At 37.2% G+C, this 20,525-nt stretch overlaps 3 protein-coding genes and 1 non-coding gene across 4 annotated transcripts; 2 read left to right on the top strand and 2 right to left on the bottom strand.

The window, feature by feature from the left end:
- TRNAT-AGU lies at positions 4,211-4,284 on the bottom strand. Its single transcript has one exon. It is a non-coding gene; the product is annotated as a tRNA-Thr (tRNA).
- LOC18784462 (benzyl alcohol O-benzoyltransferase) lies at positions 4,339-6,336 on the bottom strand. Its single transcript, XM_007217471.1, has 2 exons — positions 5,878-6,336; positions 4,339-5,283 (listed from the first exon to the last, which is right to left on the bottom strand). Exons 1-2 carry the CDS (start codon positions 6,334-6,336, stop codon positions 4,339-4,341), a joined length of 1,404 nt encoding a protein of 467 aa, XP_007217533.1.
- Positions 11,941-13,643, top strand: LOC18784069 (transcription factor bHLH83). Its single transcript, XM_007217773.2, has 5 exons — positions 11,941-12,483; positions 12,726-12,833; positions 12,958-13,023; positions 13,119-13,184; positions 13,278-13,643. Exons 1-5 carry the CDS (start codon positions 11,974-11,976, stop codon positions 13,398-13,400), a joined length of 873 nt encoding a protein of 290 aa, XP_007217835.2. The 5' UTR covers positions 11,941-11,973; the 3' UTR covers positions 13,401-13,643.
- Positions 17,474-20,438, top strand: LOC18782767 (U-box domain-containing protein 4). Its single transcript, XM_007215464.2, has 2 exons — positions 17,474-18,206; positions 19,310-20,438. Exons 1-2 carry the CDS (start codon positions 17,908-17,910, stop codon positions 20,160-20,162), a joined length of 1,152 nt encoding a protein of 383 aa, XP_007215526.1. The 5' UTR covers positions 17,474-17,907; the 3' UTR covers positions 20,163-20,438.

Raw genomic sequence — 20,525 nt, 5'->3', positions numbered from 1 at the left:
ACAAATCTCACAAAACCAATTAAAAACAACCAATTTAATCCAAGAAATTAATAAATAAATAAGCAAAGGAGGCATAAAATATATATATATAATATAGACTTATCAAAATACACACACTGTTTTGATTCAGTCTAGCTCACTGCTCTCTCTGTGTTCTTCCTTCCTCCTTCAATCATATCAAAAACTCTAACACAACCCCTAGCTTCCTATGACATTTTGTTCCTTCAGTTTCTGAACAGCCTTTAGGTGTTGTTTCAACTTCCATGGGCATCTTTCCAACTTATTTGGGCATCACTCCAACTTCTTTGGGCATTGCTCAAACATCTAAAAATAGCCGTACCAACAAGGAGGCTAACAAGATATTCCATCATGATGCACAATAAGTTATTCCTATTATTGTAACTTTTTTCAATTTTTGGTTTATATTTTGACAGGTGGTTTCATTTTCGATGAGAATTAAGTGGATATGTATTTAGTTTTTTCTCGTGAGTACTGAATACTTTTTTTTTTTTCCATCAAATAGAAGAATTTTATTGAACTTGCATCAACACTTATAATAGAGCTAAGAGTGGTCTCATTAAAACCTTGTCATATCAAACCCCCAAAAGAAGAAAATCTGATCAAGAAAAAAGAGTACAATAACACCTCTAAATAAACAACAGAGGAAAACAAAACAAAAAAAACACCATTAAGTCTGCATCCTATCGTTCTCTAGTACCTGCTTCAGCCAAAAGGGGGCAATATCTTCCCAAAAAAACGGCAGACCTTTCTTCAATCCAAACTGGGCTAGTGCATGTGCAGCCCCATTGCCAGCGCGAGCACCACTCAACCACCCCACGATACACTATTAATCTTCTAATATCCTCCACCACATTGCCCAAATTACTCCGCCACTCCAAAGCTCCCTTGAGCGTCGCCACTACTTCTTTGAAATCAGTTGCAAGCACGAACCGAGTATAGCCTTTAAACTCCATCATCAATAACCCTTCCCTCATTGCCACCAACTCAGTGCCTAATACATTCAGCCCAGGTGAACTCAAAGCAGCAAGCCCACATATGAATCTCCCTGCATTAATTATCTTTATAACAACCCAGCAAACCTCTCCTTTCTCCTTCATGGTCCAAAGCACCATCACAATTAAGAATAACGGTATGCAGAGGCGGTCGATCCCATTTGATTTGCCGAGACACCCCAGACAGCTTGGGCCGCACCAAACAGGATTTGTAACTTCCATATAGCTCCATAGTTCTCTCCGCTAAATCTTCTACGCGAGGAACAGATTTCCCATGCAACATATCATTACGTGTTTGCCATAGCTTCCATACACAACAAACAAACCTCTCCAAGTCGACCTTTGAGCAAGCTCTGATAACCGTATCTAATAAATCTGCAAAAGAGCCTCCACTAATTTTAAAGCGCCTATCAAACCTCGTACACCTCCAAAACTGCTTGCTAAACTTACAACTCCACAAAGCATGACAAGCATCCTCATAATATTTGCCACATCTGAAGCAAACTTGGGACTCAACCAGTTTCCTCTTATACAAATTAACGGCATTGCTAGAGTATATGAATGCATATATATAAATATTTTTCTAATTTGAAGATTTCTGCATACAAATTTTTCATTTGATGCTTCCCTTTGCTTTGTGTTCATTTTTTCATTCCCTTTGCTTTGTGTTCTTATAGTACCTTTCTTACTTTCTCTGCCTTTTTCTCTCTTTCCTCTCCTCCCAAACCCATGAAATGCTCAGTTGTTCCGTTATTATTAAGGGTAGAATGTGGGGTTATTAAATTTTTTTAGAAATGACGTTCTCTTTTCATAACTTGTCAGGGAACATTTTGTAATTTGAAAATTAGAATTTTTGCATTGAGTCTGATTTTGATTGTTACAGTATTTAGTCGGAATTTTGACTTGTGTAGTCATTTACAGTGCCTGCTAGATTGTTTTGTTGTTTTGAGAAGTTATTATGTCTTCACATTTTTGTAGGTGATTAAAATTAGTGTGTGCACATGGGAAAGTAATTAATCAACCAAAATCCACTTGATCCAATAGTTGCAACTTGGTGGACTTATTTTCCCCCCCTTCTAGATTTTACTTTTGAATCTTTATCCTCTCTTAGATTATTATTTAGAGCAAGAGCTAGCAGTGGATTTCTTTTAGTATACATCAATCGTCCTAAAGAATGTTTTCAGTTTACAACTCGATTTGAATTTTTGTGTGTGTGTGTGTGTGGCTGTGTAGTATATAGTAATCTGTGTTTAGCTATATTGTACAGTAATTCTTAGCTGAAATCGCAATAATAGCTGAAAAAATCTGATATATAAATTAGGAAAACAGTTAGACAAAATTGAACAAAGATTGATACGGTTTTCAGTCAAAACATACAAATTCAGCCAAGTAAGCATGAGAATTCTCATGGTAGCTTTTCATTTCTGAAGTCGATCTTCTTTTTGTATTCTGCCAAGTATAGCCGTGCGGCTATACTATTTCTTTAAAAAATATAAAAATAGGGGGTTTCGCCGAACGGCTATACTATTTCTTTTAAGAAAACAGGAAAAACGTAGTATAGCCGCCCGGCTATACTATTTCTTTAAACAAAATGCAACACCGAGTAAAGCCGCCCGGCTATACTAATTTTAAAAAAATTAAATAAAAAAGAGTATAGCCATGGAAGAAACAAATGTTCTTCAAACATTAAACCAAAGACAAAGACAACATATTCTAGGCCAACATCGTTTGAACACATGAAAGTTCAGACTGACGGTGTTGACGTCATCGTCAGTTGGGCTTCAACGTGGATGTCAAAGAGACAATCACTGTGAACATCATTGATGTCAGCATCGGTTGGGATTCACATAGAAAAAATCTTGATCTGAAAAGGATTTCAATAGAAGGTTGAGAGATGTAAGTTTTCCAATTGAGTCTCATAAATCAAACCCACATAGAAATAAAACCCAAAAACATTCCTGAAATTAAACCCACATGAAAACTTCAAAAAACAAAACCTTATCTTTCTAAGGGGAGATGTGGTTCAGATCTAAATATTTGAGTTAGGAATATAAGATTACAGAGAAACAGAGAAAGGCAAGATGAACTAACAACATACCAAGGATTGATAATTCCAAGATTGAATGGAGAAGAAGGAGAAGATAGAATGGTAAAAGAAGTTGGATTAGAAAGTGAGAAAGAAGAAAGGTAAGGGATTGAGGTTCATACGAAAATATAAAAGCCTAAGAATTGAGGATGAGGAAAGGAGAAAGAAAGAGGGAAGGGAAGAGAGCCTTGGTTAGTGAGAAAGATTCCATCCATATAATTTTTATTAAATTACCATTGTAAATATTTTATTCTGGGGAAGATTATCCTCTTATATTTTATTACATTATTACTATTCATGTGTCAAGCACAACAAAATTTATTATATTCAAATTATTGGACACAAATAATAGTGACTAACTAAAATAAATTAGTTTACTTAAAAAAATGGTACTATTTCTTTCCTTGTTTTGTAGTGAATTTGGGTTCGGGTTCAGTTGAGTTCAAAACAAATTAACCGAACCCAACCTATGATGAATTCAACCTAACTTAGGTAAGGCTCGAGTTGCCTAGCTTTGTTGGGTTGGGCTTGGTTGGGTTCAACCCGCAAACTCACTTACGGCTCAACCCAACACCAACCCATTTTATAAAGGATAATATGTTGATTCATCTATGTATATAAGATGATGAAACATTTAAAAAAAAAAAATGACCCTTACTTAATGAATTTATTAAGAAAAAGTAACAAATAAAATAAAATATAGCAATAGAGAATGCTCTAAAGTACAACTTCGTTTCCTCAAGTATAAAAAACAAATGAAATATAGGAGAGTGCTCTAAGGGACAACTTTATTTGCTTGAATAACAAATAAAATTTGCATCCCTAGGTTAAAATTTGGGTGAATTTGACTTGAAAGAATCAAAATACCCCTCTACATGGGGCATGTGGTCAAAACTAAATGGGGTTGGGAGGAGTTAAATTTATTAAATTAAAAACTACACGGATAAAATTGACAAAATTGATACTATGGTGACCAAATTTGCTCGAATAACAAATAAAACAAAATAAAATATAATGATAGAGAATGCTCTACAACTTCGTTTTATTAAGTCAAAAATAGAACAAAATAAAATGCTCTCGTTGAGAGTCAAACAAATTGAACAAAATAAAGTGCTCTCATTGAGAGTCGAACTCAAGACCTCCCGCTTACTAAACGGGTGCTCTAACCAACTGAGCTATGAGAGCTTGTTGGTTGACCTCAAACAATAAATCATTTTTATTCTGTTTCTTCTTTATCCTCTACAGTACAGAAATATGTTTGGCATAAGAATTACCACAGTCGATCTCTTTCCTTACCTCCTTACGAAACTTCTCCACATACTCCGCAGGCAGTGAAACCAGAGCCAAAACCCCTTCAACACCCTCCTCATTTTTGTGCCCAATAACTGAAGTCACCATCCCAGGAACAAGCCCAGTTCCAGCTCTTCCTGGTCCACCATACACACCTTTTCCCCACCCAAAATCCAAATCAACAAACCTCAATTTGCTCATATCCGAAACTGCAAACCCCCCATCCGCAACGAACTCTCTGCGCCGGTTCATCTCGATGAAGTCCAGCATCGAGGCTCTATACTCAATTTCAGTGACGACCTTCTTCACTTGTGATATCAAGTTTGAAGCATAATGTAACGGGCTGTCTACTAGTTCGCCTGCCTTGGCAATGGCGCAGGCGAACACGACAGCGCTTCCGTAGTAGCCTTCAGGGAGGGAAGGAGTGGACTGAAAGCGGGTGTCGATAGGGAAGAGAAGCCTCGTGGTGGACTGAGGGCTCATTAGGGTTCTAGTCCTTGCCCTCCACAGACACCACGCTATTGCGTGAAAGGCAGGGCTTTTCTGGGAGTAAGTTTGGTTCTTGAGAGATGATATGTCGGCCCGAGAGAGGAAGACTGAAGTTTGAGCAAGAGACTTGAAGTCGGTTTCGGTGTAGGCAGCGGTAGGATCTTCAGGATCATGAGGGGATGATGATGTGACGTCATATTCATGGTGGGGGTAGGAGATGGTGGGAGGTGACCTTGGGTGGAGGGCTTGTCTTCCCCAAGCTGGTAACAATGAAGGAGCTGCTTGAGTTGGGTTTAAGCAGAATTCTGAAATGGCTTTTATCAAGATGTAGGCGCCATAGGCATCACAGATGCAGTGGTTCAATGTGTATGCCAAGACAAAGCCTCCACATGCAAGTCTTGTGACCTGCAAAAGTTTGATGACACAATTAATTAATTTCAAGAAAACAGAAATGATCCAATTTTGGAGCCAACCGTTTTTTCTCATCATCAGCAAGCATCTTACAGCAGCAAAACCAACTTAAAGGTGTTTGATCATTTCAAGTTAATGAAATGCATATAGCTCTGGTTAGTTAAGGTGAAGAATCCAACGTATCTACACTTCCCTTTCACTTTCAAGTTATCAAATTCTTTCTTTTGATTAATTCAGGTATGAATTACATCTTGAATCATATCTTAATAGAAGTGAGGCCTGTAAATGGGATCTTTGTGACTTCACTCATTAATAATTGAATAGAAAAACTGGTCTAATCGTATTTTGTCTCTTTCAATGTTGGAAGATGTCCTAAATTCGAATCATTCCGTCACGAAAGGAAACAACTTATTATTGTGTCGTTTCTAAAGATATTCGTCAACTAGTGACTTTTCCTGCCTAGTCCTAAAAGGAATTTGAATTGTGAAAATACTTATATATGATATTTAGAATACTCTGCTAATTATATGGTTAAATTTTTAATCCATTGACTATGTGGTCAATGGAGTCTGAATAGTCATCACAAACCTGCATGCGAAGCAAAGGTGAATCAGTGATAAGAACACTTCCCCACAAATCATCCACAAGCAAACTCTCCCATTGAGGAAATGGTGGCTTCAGTCCACCATCAGCTTCACGCAGCTGTGCCAATTTGATATCAGCATTGCCTTCACGAAAAATCACTCCCTCACCACAACAGTCCACAACGAGCTTGCCCTTATCAGCATGCCGGAGCCGCCCGGCCACGGGGTAGTAGTAAACAAGAGCCCTGGCCAAGGCCTGTTTTATCAGCCCAACTGGGTCTTGATCATGAGTCTGTGATGAAGCTGTGCTTGGGGGATAGAAATGCACAAAAGGTATGTGGTTTCTTAGGCCTTTTTGGTCATCGATGTTGGACAAATATTTGAATTCTCTTGGGGTTGGTATCTCTGGTCGAATCAGTTCTGGTTTGCTGACTTGCACAGTGAATTTGAGCATTGGTGCCATTGTTTGATGATCTGCAGTGGCCTGTTTATAGAATGGTTTGGATTGGAGGGAATGAGGCAATGGAGCTTCTTTATATAGTGCAGATGAGAAGTATAGCTCCTCATGCTAGTCATTACAAACGGTTAGCTCTATTTTGACTCCTAGTGACAATTTTGCGGCTACTAAATTCTGTTTTCAAAACAATATAAATCAAAATATATACAGATTTATGAGGGGAGAGCTAATAAACTCATTGGGTCATGACTCATGAATTGTGGTTTTCTTGATGACCTTTCTTAGTTCCTCACAAATCTCAATTAGTTGTAACGATTGGACTAAAGACCTATAATATATGTGCCGACAGGACATGAACAAGAGGGATATAACTCGTTGTATCTTCTCATGTATCTATCTCTCTTCTTATGTGTCTATCTCTCTCCTCACATTATATGTCACGTGAGAAGAAAGAGACACAAAAAGATACACACCATATTGCAGATAACTTAACAAAAGAGAGGAAAGAGCCAAAAAAATTGCCATACATACATATGTGCAATTTCACAAGAGAATTTGTTGGTCATTACTTTGATGATAGAATGAAAAAAAAAAAAGAAAAAAAAAAACTTTAGCAAATTTGTGTGTGGACTTTTATTTTGTTGGGCCAAGGTAAGTAACAGAAAAAGGTGTTTTCTTTTATTTTTGTTATATACTTTCTCTTTTGTTGTACAATAGTGGGGCCCAAGGCCCAAACAACATAAAACGAACTCAAAATAACAGAAAAAGTATTCAATGCCCATACAATTCTGGCGTGGTGGATTCCATTTTGTCCCAGCGGCAGGCATATTAGGTGTACTGCTAGAATGGCAATTTATGCATAGTGATGACAAACAAAAAATAGAAATTAATTAAAATAAATATGAAAAGTGATGCTCATTTCTCAGAAAATTGTTCATCGTATTAAAATTTCTGACGTGGCATGCCTGCACTAATATATAGTTCTTGTAGTTGCAACTTCTCTATCCCACCCAAACTAACCTAATCTTTCTTTTTCTTTTTCTTTTTTGGTAAAGCAACTAACATGATGGGAAACAATAAGTATTGTTAGGAGACTATTGCGTGGAAGTTTTATAATAGCTGACTTCTGGTGAGATCAAGAAGCTCTCTAGTTTCATTTTTGTGAAATTATTTGCGTGTCAACTACAAGGTATGGTGTGATTGGTAAAGTGTCACTTCCAGTCGACGAGCTACCTAATGCCTCAATGACAGGAATTCGAAACCCGCTGAAAACACTTTGTGACAAAAAACAAGCCAAATCCCGAACGAGAATTAATCTCATCTTCGAATGTGAGGACACCACAATGACTATTAGACTCGTTCATGTGATACTAAGGCCTGCACGCGCACCCTTGACAATACCTCGCCCCTATGGGCCCTAGACCCTTCCTTGTGACCCCCAAATCCGTCCTTCTAACTCTGAGATTCGCCACGAGGGCAAATGAGTAAATGCCATGCACAAACGAGTCAGTTCCATGCTTGATCTGGTGACCCATTGACTCGACCCAATGACCATGAGACGTAACCCAATAATCTTCTTGGTGATCCCAAAACTCAACTCATATACATAAAAAACAATTGGTCATCTTTAGCATTCTCGCATATCAATCTAGACACTGACATGCATATCTCCATATTTGGTTACATGTCTTCATTGTTATTGACACCAGGAATTCAATCGATGTGGAATTGTAGACCAAACCTTGTAGTTTATGCACACAATTGTAAGAATTCATCGTGATTAGTACAATTAAGCTCAAAATATAAGAGTTTAACTAAGTCGTAAATCAAGTGACGATGTGTTAGTGTGCTTCGGTTAATCACGTGACGATGCACAACTCTTGTCAGGCCTTGTTAGCGTGTCTGGGCATTAGATGTGTTGTATCATCATGATTCGACTACGCAGATTGTAGCATGTGTCACTTTTTTAAAGTTTTAGAAATTTCCTAATTTCTCCAAACTTCTAAAATTTGCTAAAAATATACCTCCAATCTCCAGAAAAATTCTACCGAATTCACTTCTACTCTTTTCTATCACCTCCATTTCTCCCAATGACCCCAAAATTTTTCCAAATAAATTTTTAACATCTCCATTAAATTAAAACAACCTCCAAATAATTCAACTTCATTTTCAACGATTTCAAAAGGCCCATAAGCTCATACTTGTCACCACTTTGAGCCAAAAAAATTGTTTTCCACACAGATGGCTCCAGTGAATAATACAAAGATTTTTCGGGGCCCATAGGAATTCTATGTTGAGAAGGTTGAGAGGAGTGAGATTGCTTAAGAGTTAGTGATTGAAGGGGCTATTCCGTCTTCATTGTAATCTTATTTCTTTTGCCACAGTATACTGTTGTCATGATCGCGGATCGGGGACGTTACCCATTTTGAGGTGAACCTCTTTCAATATTGGGAAGAGAAGTCACTAGACTAAGAGTTAGTTGGTATATTCTTGTGTTGATTGGTTGTTGTTTTCTACAAACTATTTTCTCTTCTTGATTATTTGTGTGATCTTGAACTAAGAATTTAATTATTATGAAATTTCTAACATTGATATGTTTGTTAATATATGGGTATAAGATTTAATCATTTGGAATTAACATGCCTTTTTATGTTTATGTTAGCATTTGGCTCACTATCAGCCGTATATTCAACTTCAAACAGGCGTATTGTAATTTATATAGGTTTCAAAAAGGCGCTCTAAACCTCATAGATAGTTGCTAAAACATTATTAATCTTGTCAAGCTATCATGTGAGACAATTCGCATATTAAATATTTCCGGGTATGTTTATATGATAGAGATGAAGATAAGGTAGTTTAATCTTCAACAAGGATTGGGACCAGCTCTGATCTAAAACATAATTAAGAATCATTAGGAACTTAAACTGCCAGGTGGGTTCAATATATAGTCTACTAAGAGCCTAAGCAGTTCCGGAATTAGGACGACTGTACTAATTTTAAGTGATTATCAATATCAACCGCAAAGGATCCACTAGTATAGTGGTTTTGAGTATTTACTCCCTCAAATAATGTCTTGGGTTCGAATCTTAGCATCCGTGTAGTGTGTGTGAGTTTAGTATACTATCGTCCCTTTTAATAGAAAATATCCTAAAAACAATTGATTATCAACCAGCAAGGACATAAGGGGAACTGGCATTAAATACTAACTAATTGGTTCAAGAGATTATGATCTGTTGTAATAAAGAGAGGTTCATTGAGACCAAAAAGAAAGAGAGGGTTTCAAGGTAAGGAACAACACAATCTCTCCTTGAGACAAGGAATTTCTCTTTTTTCAATGCCAGCTTTGGGTTTCCCTTTTTCCTCCGTTGTTTTTGTCAAAGACACAACATGCATGTGGATATATCGCGATGATCTTGAATGGGTTGCAGAAGATATAAATATATATACTCAACTGTCTTTGACAAGCAGCGAAATGTTCAGTGCATGTAAATATTCTTTACATGTTATTTGACTTCAAGAAATGATTAATTTAATTTGGATTCAACTTTGAGTTGGCTCAAGAAAATTTTCAGTTTGGTACAAAGTGGTACAAAGACTGGTTAAGTACTTAATACTCTCTTTTTGTGCTCATTTTGGTCTGCCTGCAAAGTTTTATACTGTGTGATAAGGGAAGTGGATGTAAGATGAGATTAAAACTCCGATGCTAGTACTTCTTTTGGGGACTTATGATGAGGTTTGAGAATCTATATAGAGGAATTAATTGAAATTATTGATCAAATTTTAAAGCCTAAATATCATTTTTAAATTCCGCCCGGTCAACGGGATCTAGTCCAGTGAAAAAGGGTCTTGACTTGTAGACCAGAAGTCTCATATTCGAATCCTTACGGCATCATAGTTGTGTGTGTATATGAGAAATATCTCTCCCCTAATTTAGACTATCACTTATACTCCAAAAATTCAACCTGAACATGTACTATTTCCGAATACCATGACAATTAATTGGACTTAAACCATCGATCAGTAATTGAACCATCGGCTATTGATATGATCCTTGGACTTGAGACCGAACACTTGGATCCTAACCCCTAGGTTCAAAATCTTTAGTTTATGAACTTAGGTCATCATGTTCGCAAATTAGAGGCTCGAGAATGTGTATAAGATTGCATTATTATGTTAGATAATATATTCATGTACATATTTTTGAAGAAGTGGGAAAATAAAACTCTTGACAAGCATGGATATGCTTGTTCTCATGTATGGGAAATGCATTTTTTAGCCAACTTATTCACATTATAAACTAAAATACTTTTTTATCCTTGAAATCTCCTAGTATTGTTTATGAGGGTAGTACTCAAACACTCAAGAAATTTTGATTCCTAATACTATACAAAAGGAATGAAAATATAGTGTAGGATTCATAGTGTAGTTAAGTAGGAGAACGGAAAAGAAGAGAGGAAAAACAAATCAAAATAAGTGGTTTAGGATATTGAGGTGGATTGCTGACCTAACTCCCCGTGTTAGGTAAGTTTTTCTCATAAAATGGCCCAATGTCCCGTGACCAAAATCAGACACCGTTATCACATCAAATCACTGGACTATCTAGGCGTGTTCTTTATATAGGGAAGATAGTTGCGTTGATTTCTTTTTTCAGTTTGTTCCAACAACGAAAAGAAGTGGTCTAATTAGACCATGTGAGACTCCTTGTTTAAATTTCAAACATGACATCCAAAATATCAACACCTACCCTGCCTAGAAATGAACCTCATTATGCAAACCAAATAGGCCCCACGTCGGCTAAAAAAACCTGACAGAACCCTAATAGCCATGGCCCATGCAATAACTGTATTTGAATCACCAGCTAACTACAACACGCATGTAGAGAATAGAGAATGTAAAATACAGCCCCAGTCCACGTGCCGATGTGGGGAGAAGGAAAGCAGGCAGGAAGCTGCGTTAAAAGTAGTGGTCCAGGTTCCGGAGGTGTAACAGAGGAATCTGAGCGACGTGGGATGGCGAAAGATCCGGCGACCCTTCTGCTGCATGCTTTGCTCTTCCAATCTTCTCATCCTCTAATCTTCCAATCTTCTTCTATTTCTATTCATTTCTGCCAGCTAACAATCCCAATACAAATTAATTAATTATTTAATTATTTAATTATATTAGTATGCAAGTTCATATACATCTCCAGAATATTAATTAATTTGTTCACTTTTCTTGTTCCCATGAGCAGTATAATTAAGACTTGCTAGCTACCTTCAGTGTCACACATTTTAATAATTCATTTTAGTTTAAATAAATAATAATGCAATCAGACCAATAACCAATAATATAATAATAATCCACTAGTGTAGTGGTTTAGAGCAATTGTTCTCGAAGAAAGGTCCTGGTTTCAGTCTTAGCATCCGTGTAGTGTGTGTGTGAGTTTAATATATTATCGTCTCTCTCAATAAGAAAGGTCCTCCAAAAAAAATATATATATATAATATTAACAATATTTATATAATAATCTTTTCAGTCTGGATCCCTACAAATAGGGCTTCTACCTATGTGTCATTCTGCATATGCATGCCTAGCTAATTAACTACTTGAGCTAGTTCAGTTTAGCTTATAGAAATTCCAAGCTCATTTTATTTTTCTTTCTCAATGGCTCTAGCCAAGGATATGAGAATGCCTCATGACTCATGCACTCATGAGTCTCCTCAAGTTTCATCTGATCTTTCTAATGGTTTTGTGTTTAGGGCCACATCTAATTACCATCAACCTGATCATCAGGTAGCCCACTCAGTCATAAACTTCAAAAATAGTGGGTACAATAGTTTCTTCCAGAACAGTGAATCTTTGCTTAGTTTTGAGAAAAACAGTAAGCAGAACATTTTGAAGACCAGAAATGACAAAGATGAGCACTTCAATTGTGAGGATGATTTGCATCATGGTAATTACCAGTGGAACCACACGGCTAGCGTCAGCGATCCGCGGCTTTCGGGGGATTTCAATTGTTTTCAGACAGCAAGCAATTACAGCTCCATGCCCAACACTTCAGAAGATGACCATGGAGATGAGGCTTATGGGTGGTTATACTCTGAAGCCACTGTAGTTGCAGATGGCTTCCAGGAACCCGAATCACAAGAAGGCTTCCACAAGCGTCCGCATGCGGTTAGCACTCCCTTTTCTTCTCCTAATTTGTTCAGCAAATTATTATACAATTTAGCTCTTGTATGTCATGTTGTAAAACTGTCAATCTCCGTTATAGATCAAGTGTATATTAACATCATGACAACAACAGTTTAGACATATCGAAGAGAAATTAATCATCCAATCAATCTTATATATATATTTTTTTGAAGTTGGTACCAAATCTATATCATGGTCTTGATCTAGAAGGAATTTGTTCACAGGGAGAGGCCATGCAACCTTTAAAGAAGCAATGCACTAATAGTGGTACTAAGAAGCCCAAACCCAAGTCATCAAGTCCCACAAAGGACCCCCAAAGTATTGCAGCCAAGGTTTGCTTCAGTTTCACTTTAACAGAATGATCAGATTCTGATACATATATTATATTTGGTTCGTTGCAACTCAAGTAAAATCTTTAAAATGGGATTTAATAGTGAAAGAATGTTTGTCTTCCAGAATCGTAGAGAGCGGATTAGCGAACGCCTTAAGATACTACAAGAATTGGTGCCGAATGGCTGCAAGGTTGGACTAAATTTCTTGACTTGTAGATCATGACATATAAGGCCATCAATCATATATATATATGTGATTCTTAGCCTTGTGTTATTTATGCGCAGGTTGATTTGGTAACCATGCTAGAGAAAGCCATTAGTTATGTCAAGTTTCTTCAATTGCAAGTCAAGGTGTGACATCGACATTTCTCTTTTAATTTTTTTTGTTTTGTAATTGTCTTTAAATTACATACCAGAGGCTTATATCGTGAGATCTGAATTCAGGTGTTGGCGACTGATGAATTTTGGCCGGTTCAAGGTGGGAAAGCTCCCGATATTTCTCAAGTGAAGGAAGCCATTGATGCCATCCTCTCATCTCAGAGAGACACTAGTTCAAGCTCAAAGTAAAGGGCTTGAAAAGGAGGCATTAGAAGAATAATTAAAAAAACAAGTTAGAGTAATTACTGCGTAGGCAAAGGATAAAAAGCTTTGTCATACATGGAAGTCGGCAATGAATTAATAACATTTGTTTTCATTTTTGGTTATACCCAAGCGACCCAATTATGCTTCTATGATCTTATACATAATGGAGATTGAAATTGTAATCTAATTGCATATGCTATTTATAGAGTTAAAAAGCTTATATGTAATGGAAATAACACATTTTTGTTATTTTCCGTCAATAAACACAATGACATATAAAAAAATTATTCCATATATTATTACGTTATCGACACAAAAAACTATTATCCCGTTACATGAAAGTTTCTCCAGCAAAACTCCAGTTTGTTTCAATTTGGATCAAACACTTCGATCTACATACTCTGACAATTCGTGCTTCTCGTGAAACATAAAATTTTGGCTTTTTCTACAAGGTACAGATGTTTGGTAACGTTTTTCCCCAAACCCCTAGAAATTTCACATGACCTAAGGGGCAAGGACCACTAGAGCCCAAAGGAAAGGACACCAAAGTCCTATGAGTGGACCATGAGTAGGCTCATGATTAAGAAAGGAGGACCGGGAGGGGCCATTCAAGCCCAAATAAAAGAACACAAATCTCATGGGAAGTCTTACGGTCAAACAACCCAATAGGGTAATTTTGTAATGCGACACTTATTGAGGAACCTCTTTCTCTGCTTGCGAATACTGTGCTTATGTCTTGGCTCATTATACACAGAACACTTGTCCCTTTTTCATGCTCCTTATAAAACAACACACAATCATTTAGACATGCATAAATGTTTTCAAACCCTAATCCAAGACCTCTCAACATCTTCTTGTATGCCTTATAATTTATAAGAATCTGAAAGATAATTAGGTTTAGGAAGCATCTACCTCTTGATTGTTAGACAACTAAACCAAATATGCATTATTATTGCATTCAAGAAGTTTCAATATGCTATTATGTTGAGTCTTTTCTTATTTTCTGATATAATAAGTTCATGTATTGATAAATTGAATAAATTGTCAATTTCATGTATTAGTAGGCTGATAAAGAGTCTAAGATATGAGAGTGGGTTAAACAGTTATGATAAGATAAGTCTTTAAGTAGGGCTTTTATCATTGTTATTTGATGAACGTAATTATAATGAAAGAGCCTATTCTCCTACAAATTTGTATTGTTTTATTTCTCTTCCTCCTACAAATTGACATCAACGCCTAGTTGAAGTACCTTCAATATGTCAAATGCAAAATCAAGCAATGGACACAATTTTGTTTCACTTATTCCTCGATTCAACGATGATAATTACGATTATTGGAGCAATAATATGAAGGTGCTGCCAAAAGCCGTGGAGTTGTGGAATATGGTTGAAGACGGTTATGAGGAGCCTGAAGATGAACAGGCGCTCACTCAAGCACAAAGAAATGCATTGAAGGAAAATCGAAAAAAGGATAGCAAGACCCTTTCCACATCTATCAAACAGTTGAGATGCTAGTGTATGAGAGAATTTCCAAAGCTGCAAATGCAAAGGAAGTATGGGAGAAAGTTCAGACGACCTATCAAGGCAAACAAAGTGTGAAGAAGGTTCAACTCCAGAATTTGAGAAGTTGGAGATGTAAGAAAGTGAAAGCATTGAAAAGTATTTCACAAAGGTTACAACAATGTCGTCAAATGAGGAGATTTTGAAAGATGCAAGAATTGTTGAAAAAGTTCTTTGTAGTTTACCACCGAAATTTGATTATGTTGTGGCTGTCATTGAGTAGTCAAATGATATTTCTGCTCTTTCCATAGAAGTTTGCAAGAAAAAATTGGAGGCCCATGAAATCAAAATAAATTTGAGGAATCCTCCTCCCACATAATTCGATTAGGCTCTAAAGACCCAAGTTACATCTACGGGAGGCAATCGAAATCAAGCTATTGGTTCTAGTCAAAGCTGTGGTTGCGGTCGCAGTCAAGGTGGTAGAGGCGGAAGAGGAAGAGGAAGAAACTGTTATTTTCAAAGTGGAAGAGTCCCGTCAAACAATTCAAGTGAAGGTGAGAAAAATTCATGTTCGTCTTTATCATATAGAGGAAGAGAAAATGGCTTTCAAAAAGGAAGAGAACGTGGTTATTTCAAGTTTTATTAATGCGACAAGCCTGGGCACATAATGAGAGAGTGTCAGTTCAAGCAAGAAGATGAAAAACAAAATGGGGCAGTTGGATTTACGCATGAAAGCAAGGTTGGTAATTGAGAGTCTAAATAAACTTTATTGCTCGCATGTCATGGAGATAGTATGGATGATGTGTGGTATCTAGACAGCGAAGCTAGCAAGCATATGACTGATAACAAAAATCTTTTTTCATCTCTCTCTGAAATTGATCGTGGACAAGTTGTCAAACAAAATAGGGTAAATATTCAGATATACTCATATCTTTATTCTTCTCCAATATATAGGTATTTATAAAGAAGTACAATCCTAAATAAAATAGGAAATAAATCCAAATTAGAATAGAAAATAAATATAAATTACAATAGGAAATAAATCTCAATTATAATAAGACTAGATAAAAAGGTAAGTAACCAAAATCCTAACATAGTAAGGAACCAAAATTCTAACTAAGTAAGGACTCGCCTGCACTCTCCCTCAAGTTGGAGCAAAGATATTTCACATGTTCAACTTGACAAGTGAGTCATAGAACACCATACTCGATATTGATGAATCAAACAACTATAGAGAAGGCCTTGTCATAAACCACGAGTAAAACAACTGACAAACCCGAATAAATAGGGCACATAAAAGTAGAACACAGAAACCTTATGGGCACGACAGTAAGTAAGGCAAAATACAGAAATCTTGTGAGCACATCAATAGGTAAGGTAGAACACAGAAACCTTATGAGCACGGTAATAGAAAAAGCAGAACACAAACTCTGTGAACACGACAAAGGCAAGGCAAAACCAAACCCTAAAATAGGGTAAGGCAAGGCAAATCAAGGCATGACAAAGGCAAAATCAAACCCTAAAAAATATGGTAAGGCAAGGCAAATCAAGGCACGACAAAGGCAAAACCAAACCCTAAAAAATAGGGTAAGACAAGGCAAAGGCAAATCAAGGCAAGGCAAGGCAAAGATGCAAGGACAAATAAAGGCAAGGTCAACAGCGGCAGAGATAACAACGGAAAACGAAGCAAGCAAAGACAAGGGCAAATGCAACATCAACGACAGCAAAAACGGCAATGACAACATCAACAGAAAAACGGCAACAAATTCTTTTATATCTATAAAGACTATAGAAACTATAGTACAAAAAAATTGATCATTAGATTTTTAAGTTGTGTCAAAGATATAAAGCAAGTGCATCGGAAAAGAACGGGAACTACGTCGATCTATTCTATGGCGAACCATCTGAAGCATAACAGAACACTCACTGATCTTTGCCGAGAGATAGGAGCATTCGGTGGAACCGATGAACAATTTTAGCCAGCCAACTCGTTGAAAAATTCATGGTTTCGCCCTTGTCTTCAAGAATATACTTTTTTTTTCTTTCCGTTCTATATAAAGGCGAAACTCTTCTAAACAGACTAAGAACAACCAACAACTCAACTAAGTTCATGAAATTATGAGAGGAAAAACATAGAAAACTCATAGAGTTTCTGAACTTTATTGACAAAAAAAGAGCAAATACTGCAAATAATTCTCTGAGACATGATATAGATGGTGATACCTAGTCACACCATGACCCTAACACGCCAATCAATACTAGATCTACCATGACCAAGCATCAACACCTGAAAAAGCAGCTCTGCAAGATTAGGCACATTCAAAACCAGCCTATATTCATGATAGAGACAATAAATTTGCCAAAAAAAAAGCATATCGACATAAATCCGTCAAAAATCGGAGAACATTGCCGGATCTGAAGCAAGCTCTCTCTCTCTCTCTCTCTCTCTCTCTCTCTTCGTCGGCTAGTCTTCCAAAACAATTCTTGTAAATATCTGATAATTACAGAGTTTATTATTACTTGATTAATCCAATTGACAAGAATAATCCTGGTTCAAATCATAAACGAACACGTGCCCGAACGAGCAAAACAATATCATCCTCAAATCAAGTTTGTAAATTACAGTATGGTGACTCAAATGGCATTGGCCAATAGAAACAAGACACAAGGCAAAAGCTAGTGAGCTCCCAGCAAAAAATTAAAACAAAAAAAAGAAAAAAGTAGACAAATCTTCAAAAGACAAGCCCACGGACAAGGACTGGCTCATGTCTTAATAAAAGTTTCGAACTGTTGCTTAACGCCAACTCTCTCTGTCTCTCTCTCTCTCTCTCTCTCTCTCTCTCTCTCTCTCTGAGGTTCGCTGAGCTTCTCAGCCTCTAAATCCCCAACTCAGATATTTCCTCTCTCTCTCTCTCTCTCTGTTTTTCCCAACTCCACCACCAAACTAAATTATACCCATTTCTTCACCTCTTCTCTTTTCTTCTTACAATTCAATGGATTCCCGCTCTTCATCCGACGGTCTGAATTCAACTCCAGACTCATCGTCCTCCCCCACTTCCTCACCATCCTCAGCCGTCCAACGCGCTCTGCAACTTATCCAATCCGACGACCAGGATTCCAAGCTCCAAGGCGCGCAGGAAATCCGCCGCCTCACCAAGACCTCGCACAGGTGTCGGCGCCAGCTGTCGGCCTCGGTGGGCCCGCTCGTGTCCATGCTCCGAGTCCGCGACTCGACCGAGTCTCACGAGTCCGCCCTCCTCGCTCTCCTCAATCTCGCCGTCAAGGATGAGACGTACGTAAAACATTCCCCACCCAACTCTTTTTTTATTTCCTTTTGAATTTTATAAATTTAATTAAAAGTCTTTTCTTTTTTGTTCGAATTTGTTGGAGACTAATAAATCTCTTGGAATTTGTGAATTGATTTTTTTGGGAGTTTTGGAATTTTCTTCCTCGGATTCCTCAATCCAGGAAGAAAAATATTTGAATTTAGTATTAAATAATAGGTCGCACAGGATCTTATTCGGGGGATTCTCTTTTTTCCTCTTCTTTCTTTTTCTCTCTTTTCTTTTCCACTTTACTTTTTCTTTTATCTGGTCGGTAGCCGAGAAAATTGTGGAGGAAACAATTTGCTAAAGTTGTGGGTCAGATTTTGTTTTCTTATCATCAAACGTTTTGGGCTTGTCAAAATAAATTTGTTCATGTCATGAGAGACACCAAATAAGGGCAAATTTGAAACTGGTTATATTGGCTCAAGAAAGAAAGAAAGGAAATTTGATATTGGTCTAAATTTCTTAGTAAATATTGATATTATGTATATATACAGATTTTCTTCCATGCGGACATTCTTTTTACAATGATTTTAATAACGATCGAATTTTCGCATAGAAGAAGAACTGTGTATTGGGTCTTTTATGACTAGAGAAAATAAACTGTCGGTTGCCTCTCTAAAAACTAAAATGAAATCCACTATGTGATTAAAGAGAATTATATTTTTAATTAGTAGCAACCAAAAACGTGCACTATGAGGGAGTGAAAGGCAAACAGGAAGCCATCAAAGAATAAACTCGTAGACATTAAGGAAACAAAAGGAGGGCTTGCTTTATGATAGACTTGTTTTGAAAGGAATTGGATGCTTTATGGTTCGAGGAGCCAACGAAGATTCGAGGGGTGGTTGTTCTTTTTCTTTGGTTCTTACTCTATCGTTTTTTTTTTTCCCTTTTTCTTTTTATATCTTCTCCCTGAAGGTATCTTATTATAATAAAGGGTTTTTTGTTTGGTGAGGAAGAAATATAATGTTCTATACCTTCTAGAATAAGAAAGAACAAAGGAGTTCACTATTTTGTAAATCTTAGTTTTTCATCTGCTGATTTTGTTTCTTTGAATTTGATCTGACAGGAATAAAATTAAGATTGTGGAAGCTGGTGCTTTAGAACCAATAATTTCTTTCCTTGAGTCACAAAGTTCCAACCTGCAGGAGTATGCAGCTGCATCTCTACTCACTCTATCGGCTTCTGCGGTCAACAAGCCAATCATAGGTTCTTCTGGTGCCATTCCTCTTCTGGTGGAAACCCTTAGACATGGAAGCACGCAAGCCAAAGTTGATTCAGTAATGGCTCTTTCCAATCTCTCAACACACCCAAGTAACCTTACCATCATTCTTGAAGCAAAACCAATCCCTTCTATAGTCACTTTATTAAAACCCTGCAAGAAATCTTCAAAGACGGCTGAAAAATGCTGTGCTCTGATAGAGTCTCTGGTGGGATTTGATGAGGGCAGAACTGCATTGACATCTGAAGAAGGTGGAGTGCTTGCAGTGATTGAGGTGCTCGAAAATGGATCGCTGCAAAGTCGGGAGCACGCGGTTGGTGCTCTGCTAACAATGTGCCAAAGTGACAGATGCAGATATAGAGAAGCAATTCTGAAAGATGGTGTGATCCCTGGACTTCTCGAGCTCACAGTTCAAGGAACACCAAAGTCTCAGACAAAAGCACACACGCTTTTGCACTTATTGAGGGACTCCCCATATCCAAGATCAGAGTTTCAAGCAGACACACTGGAGAACATTGTATGCAACATTATCTCCCAGATTGACGGTGATGATCAGTCCGGTAAAGCGAAGAAAATGCTGGCCGAGATGGTTCAAGTTAGCATGGAGCAGAGCCTGAGACATTTGCAGCAAAGGGCTCTGGTATGCACACCAACTGATCTGCCTATCAGTACTTGCACCTCTGAAGTGTCTTTGAAATGACTTGTTTTGGTTTAATTAGCTTTGTCTTTTTTACACGGCCTCCTGTGAGATAAAATTTCCATGGCGTACCAGAAAAAGGAAAAAAAAAAAACGAATGATTTAGTAAAAGTTATGCCAGTCCAGGCCTTTGTTGTGATGCCGAGTGACTGGTAAGTGTCAATAAACTGAAAAATGTATGAGGCTGATAGGTAGAAAATGTCTTATTAGCTGGTTTGTAAAGCAAATGTTGTATTTTTATATATAATAATTTAGTGAAAGCAACATTATCTCCGTCAATTTCTGTCACTGTCAGGTGTTGATTTCAATTCATTGTTGAATTTAGAATCATACAGAAAAGAGTGGAAGACTTTGCTTGCAATGCAA

The sequence above is a fragment of the Prunus persica genome, chromosome G3 (assembly GCF_000346465.2).
Source record: "Prunus persica cultivar Lovell chromosome G3, Prunus_persica_NCBIv2, whole genome shotgun sequence".
In the NCBI taxonomy this organism is placed as follows: Eukaryota; Viridiplantae; Streptophyta; class Magnoliopsida; order Rosales; family Rosaceae; genus Prunus; species Prunus persica.
The sequence above is the reverse complement of the archived record's forward strand: the minus strand, read 5'-3'. Positions and strand labels throughout refer to the sequence as shown.

What these genes read in the sequence shown, in the direction of transcription:
- LOC18784462 (XM_007217471.1), bottom strand. Translation starts at nt 6,336, where the DNA reads ATGGCACCAATGCTCAAATTCACTGTGCAAGTCAGCAAACCAGAACTG. An exon ending in CACCTTTGCTTCGCATGCAG is followed by an intron (nt 5,284 to 5,877) that starts GTTTGTGATGAC and finishes AAACTTTTGCAG; the next exon opens with GTCACAAGACTTGCATGTGG.
- LOC18784069 (XM_007217773.2), top strand. Translation starts at nt 11,974, where the DNA reads ATGGCTCTAGCCAAGGATATGAGAATGCCTCATGACTCATGCACTCAT. An exon ending in TCCACAAGCGTCCGCATGCG is followed by an intron (nt 12,484 to 12,725) that starts GTTAGCACTCCC and finishes ATTTGTTCACAG; the next exon opens with GGAGAGGCCATGCAACCTTT. An exon ending in TGGTGCCGAATGGCTGCAAG is followed by an intron (nt 13,024 to 13,118) that starts GTTGGACTAAAT and finishes ATTTATGCGCAG; the next exon opens with GTTGATTTGGTAACCATGCT.
- LOC18782767 (XM_007215464.2), top strand. Translation starts at nt 17,908, where the DNA reads ATGGATTCCCGCTCTTCATCCGACGGTCTGAATTCAACTCCAGACTCA. An exon ending in CTCGCCGTCAAGGATGAGAC is followed by an intron (nt 18,207 to 19,309) that starts GTACGTAAAACA and finishes TTGATCTGACAG; the next exon opens with GAATAAAATTAAGATTGTGG.